Raw genomic sequence first — 4,462 nt, 5'->3', positions numbered from 1 at the left:
ACAGACCAATTTAAACCGTGTGCGGATGTGGGTTTTCAGACAGATTAACTCAATACAAACCTCTTAAATAAATGAAGATCAAATCATTGAAAACTCAGTATTTCAAGCGATTGTTCACGATGGAGCAGATACAGTGCAGTCGCCCACTGCTGTGGAGACTCGCTCATCAGGTATGGCGCCATCTGCAGCACAACTGCTGCACCTGTCTGCATCTTTCACTACAAAGTGGTAAATTATTGCAATTTATTTATTGCAATAGTAGTAATCTGAATTTTTGAATGTTACCTTTTTCCAAGTACACATAAGATCAGCTTTCTGATCAGCTGATCCAGGGTGCTCCTGTATCGTCAGTAATTGTTTATCATCACATATAAACTGTCATGTTTTTTAATTGTTTTTAATGCTTTATTAGAGTACAGATTATGTGCATTTACATGCAATATATACAAGTGTATACTTGTGAGTCTTGACATAATAGCTTCAAAATCGTTCATAGAAATTCCAACCATATTACAAGCTATAACTACAGTAATTATGGGTTTCAGCGACCTGCATCTTTATTTTATTAAGAGAAAAAGGGAATTGACAGAATATGAGACTCAATGATTGTGCACTTGTAGTGGAAAGCCTTTTAAGGAAACAATCACTTCATGCTGCAATCATTTATTTATTTCTCCATATTTTTTTTATTTCTCTTTGCATAAAACTCTTTATCTGTAAGAATCATAAAAATCTCTTTAATGCTATTTCCAGTTTGTGAGCATTCAAAGTTAACCTAAGCAGGTCCAACTTTAGAGACTTCAGTGACTGATTGACTCGTTGATGACTCCTCCTCGTCGCCTGCACTCATCCCCAACATCTGCCTCATACATGAGCGGAACTGAAGGAGGGATCAAAGGTAAGCAAATTAGTTGCATTCCTGTATTCTCTGTAGTTTAAGGTCAAATTCTGATAAAAGTGACTCCCAGAAAATGTATTAAAAAAAATACTTGGATAGATAATGATTCTTTTGTCCAGATCAGTCCAAATCAATAAATAATTAAAGACTAAGGTATGTCATATTTTCTCAGAGGATGGCACCTTTTGTATTTTCTGAAAGCCATGTTTAGAGAGCATCAGTGACCTTGTCAGTGATAAGTTCACGTGTGGTTTGTCATTCTTTTTAAACTTAATCCAATTTCAGATCAGTTGAACAAATACTGCCTGCCTGCAAAATGTTTTTTTTTGGCAATGAGCCCACCTGCTTATTAAGGAGGATGTAGATCATAGGGTTGTAGATGGTGGAGGCCTTAGAGAAGCAGGAGGGGATGGTCGCCAGCCTTAGGTCGAACGGTTGCCCACGGTTGTTGACAACCCAGATTGCAAATGAGGCATAAGGCATCCAGCACACCAGGAAGCCCAGCACCATAATGACCACCATCCTGGTCACCTTCCTCTCTGCCTTCTGGGTGGAGGCAGACTCAGCTTGGGCTTTAGCTGCCTGTTGAGACAGATTAATTGTCAGAATCAGTGTGAAAATGTTAAAGAAGTGTTAAAGAATATTTTTTCTTTCCCTTTCCCCCTCCCTGATGAGTTGTTAGAATATGTTTATGTTATTTATTTGTTGCTGTTGAGTAATAGTATGCTCGTATTTTTTTTTTTTATAACCTAATAATATTCCACATAATAAGTTGAGATAGTTTGGCCTTGCACTCTATCAGCCTAAACCATACATTACCTACCGATTTGAGCGTTAAAAGCAGCTGTGAGTAGCAGAAGACGATGGTAGTGAAAGGGACAGCAAAGCAGAAGCCGAACAAGAACATCACATAAGACTCATTGTTAAACTTGTTGTTTGTTGTGTACCAGTCTGGTCCACAGGAACATTGCATGCCCTCTGGGATGTACCTGCAGAGACAGACAATTAATTAGTTCAATTCAATTCAATTCAATTCAATTCAATTCAATTCAATTCAATTCAATTCAATTCAATTCAATTCAATTCAATTCAATTCAATTCAAATCCTTATATATATACATATAGTGTAAAATCACCATGGATTCTGGTCCTGATACATGTTAACATTATACATGGCAATAAAAATAAAACAAAAGGTGCAAACAAACAGAAAGAACCACCCAAATTAAAACATTGTTGTTGTTGAACTATGTCCATTTGTCAGCAAAGGGACATATCTTTATTAAAACAGAAGGTATTGTTGAAGGTGGATTGTGAGTTAGCCAGGCAGGGAGCTGGTTCCACGGACAGGAGCCTAAATACTGAAGGTCCAGCCTACTTCTGGAAACATCATAAACGGTACGCAAGCCTGCACTCTTAGCGCGCAGAGTTCTTTTGGGCTATCATGGTACTAAGAGACATGTGATGTAAGGTTGAGCTTGATTATGAAGGGCTTTGAATGCCAGGAGCAGAATTTTAAATCTAGTTCTCAGTTCAATAAGAAGGAAGTGTCGTATGATGTAGGGAAGCTAAGATGGGGGTAATATGCATTAATACTCTACATGCCTGCATATTTGGGAATTGGACCAGAGAAATGGTTCTTGTTTTCTTTTCAAGAGCTCTTAAAGGGAGGGAACGTTTTGCAACAAAGAGTAGAGAATAGTAATAACTAAAAGAAAGTTGAATAAAAAGATCTAACAAACTGTTGCTTGGTCTTTATGTACTGACCTGCTCCATCCAACGAGAGGAGGACCTGCAGCAGCTAAGGCAAAGACCCAAGTGACTGCACAGCAGGCTATAGCGTGGTTGGGCTTGAAGGCAAAGTTCCCCATTGGCTTGCAGATAACCAGCCATCTCTCAAAAGCAACCACAGCAAGAGACCACAGGCTCACCATGCCTGGAACAAGACAAAACAATTATAAAACACTCTTATTGACTTCAGTTCCCTCACTCAGCTGCAAATTATATTGCGTATTTTCATTAGAGATAACAACATGATAGATTTGGGGTTTGAATATTAGCTTAAGTTTAAAAACATGCGTTAGATATTGCCTGCAGTCCACCTTTTTATGGTATTTGGCCCAGATTTACAAATAAGTACATTTTCATCACATTTTCATTGAAAAAAGTTTTACGGTATCCAACTTTAAAAATGTTATAACTAGTACTTAAAATAAAAAATTATTGGAACAACATGTTCAGTTTTTTAAAAAGCTAAAAGGTGAAAAACTTCAGAGGCACTTGGAGGCTGTCCTGGCAAAAACAGGCAACTTACTGTATATTTAAAACAACAGACAGCCAGGGCAAATACAGTAAATGAAACGTAGTATTAAAATCTTCATCACCACAATCTAAAATTAAAACTTCAACTCTTTGTACAAGTTCAGACATTTATCCCACAGCTCTGTTGTAAAAAAAACTTTTTCTGTAAAAATAACATACATTTTGTCAATTAATAGCTATTCTTAGCCCCTCTTGGAACTAATCACTAACTCCATTTGCATACAACTAAACAGACAATAAGTATGTATGGTGTAATGGGAAGAAGAAACAGCTTAGAGTAAGATTAAGCTGTTTTTTCAGATTGGAAAAAAAATATTCCCATGCCGTGCAGGCTTGCAGTGTTATTGTAATTGTCCTTTACCAAAAAATTTAACATCAGTACAGATTTTCTACATGTTAAAAATGTTAAGGCTTCAGGATAATACAGTGATAAAAATGAATGCCTCAGTGGTGGTATTGCAAGTCACCAATTCTGATTTACCACCAAGAGTTGCTGCAAATCCTTCGATCTTGCAAAACAGCGGACCAAGAATCATGTATCTGAAGGCGAAGCAGTAGAAGCAAGTGAAGGAGCCAATGGAAGCGACGAGGAGGTTTGCCACTGCCAAGTTCACAAGGATGTAGTTCAGATGAGTCCAGAGCTTTTTGTATTGAACAGCACATGCAATAGTGAGGGTATTGATGGCTGTGCCCGTCACAAACAAGAAGAACATAAATGCTGACATCGAATAGAAGATCCCAATGCTCCCCAAATGGTCCTGGGGTACAAGGAAGGGGCTGAAGGCTGTGATGTTGTTGGTTTCCAGAGGCACTGGGATCCAGAAGTCTTCCGGCAGCTCCGCAGGATGATTGCCCCTCATTTTGTCTCTAATTGTGTTTCAAATATAAACTTGAAGAACTGTTTAAAAATACTTTAAATGTTTTTACTGTCCTCCACAGAAGAGCCCTTCTCTCTGATGGCTGCCTTTATAGGAACTCTGAATAGTACTCAGGCTCAATTTAATTGGCTCAATAACAGGATTTAAAGCTTTCCATTCATCCCCAGTATAACACCACCGCCATTGAGCTAATGCAGAGATTAGTATGTCAGCCAGATTTGGCGAAACATCTCATTACATCCCAGTCTAAGAGTCCTCTTTTTGTAATCCACATAATCTGATCACCTGCGATGTCCAGTAAACTGGTTAAATGCATTTGACTGTCAGTAATCTAGGTTGTGCTGGTTTACCTTTGGCTACATCT

The 4,462-nt window shown here is 38.1% G+C and overlaps 1 protein-coding gene across 1 annotated transcript; it reads right to left on the bottom strand.

Annotated features, from left to right (window-relative positions):
* Window positions 1-678: 678 nt before the first annotated feature.
* Window positions 679-4,080, bottom strand: LOC138630076 (blue-sensitive opsin-like). The gene is made up of 5 exons (XM_069714188.1): window positions 3,702-4,080; window positions 2,666-2,834; window positions 1,722-1,887; window positions 1,241-1,480; window positions 679-880 (listed from the first exon to the last, which is right to left on the bottom strand). Exons 1-5 carry the CDS (start codon window positions 4,078-4,080, stop codon window positions 776-778), a joined length of 1,059 nt encoding a protein of 352 aa, XP_069570289.1. The 3' UTR covers window positions 679-775.
* Window positions 4,081-4,462: the final 382 nt, after the last annotated feature.

Source organism: Brachyistius frenatus, unplaced genomic scaffold (genome assembly GCF_029030835.1).
Source record: "Brachyistius frenatus isolate BFR_SWC_R1_liver_20210118 unplaced genomic scaffold, ASM2903083v1 Contig_4, whole genome shotgun sequence".
NCBI classification, from domain to species: domain Eukaryota; kingdom Metazoa; phylum Chordata; class Actinopteri; family Embiotocidae; genus Brachyistius; species Brachyistius frenatus.
This window is presented reverse-complemented; position numbering and strand designations above follow the sequence as displayed.

Bases quoted from the DNA above. Each gene is read 5' to 3' on its own strand.
- LOC138630076 (XM_069714188.1), bottom strand. From the start codon at position 4,080: ATGAGGGGCAATCATCCTGCGGAGCTGCCGGAAGACTTCTGGATCCCA. The intron at 1,481-1,721 runs GTAGGTAATGTA...CTGTCTCAACAG, and splicing joins TGCTTTTAACGCTCAAATCG to GCAGCTAAAGCCCAAGCTGA. The intron at 881-1,240 runs GTGGGCTCATTG...TCCCTCCTTCAG, and splicing joins ACATCCTCCTTAATAAGCAG to TTCCGCTCATGTATGAGGCA.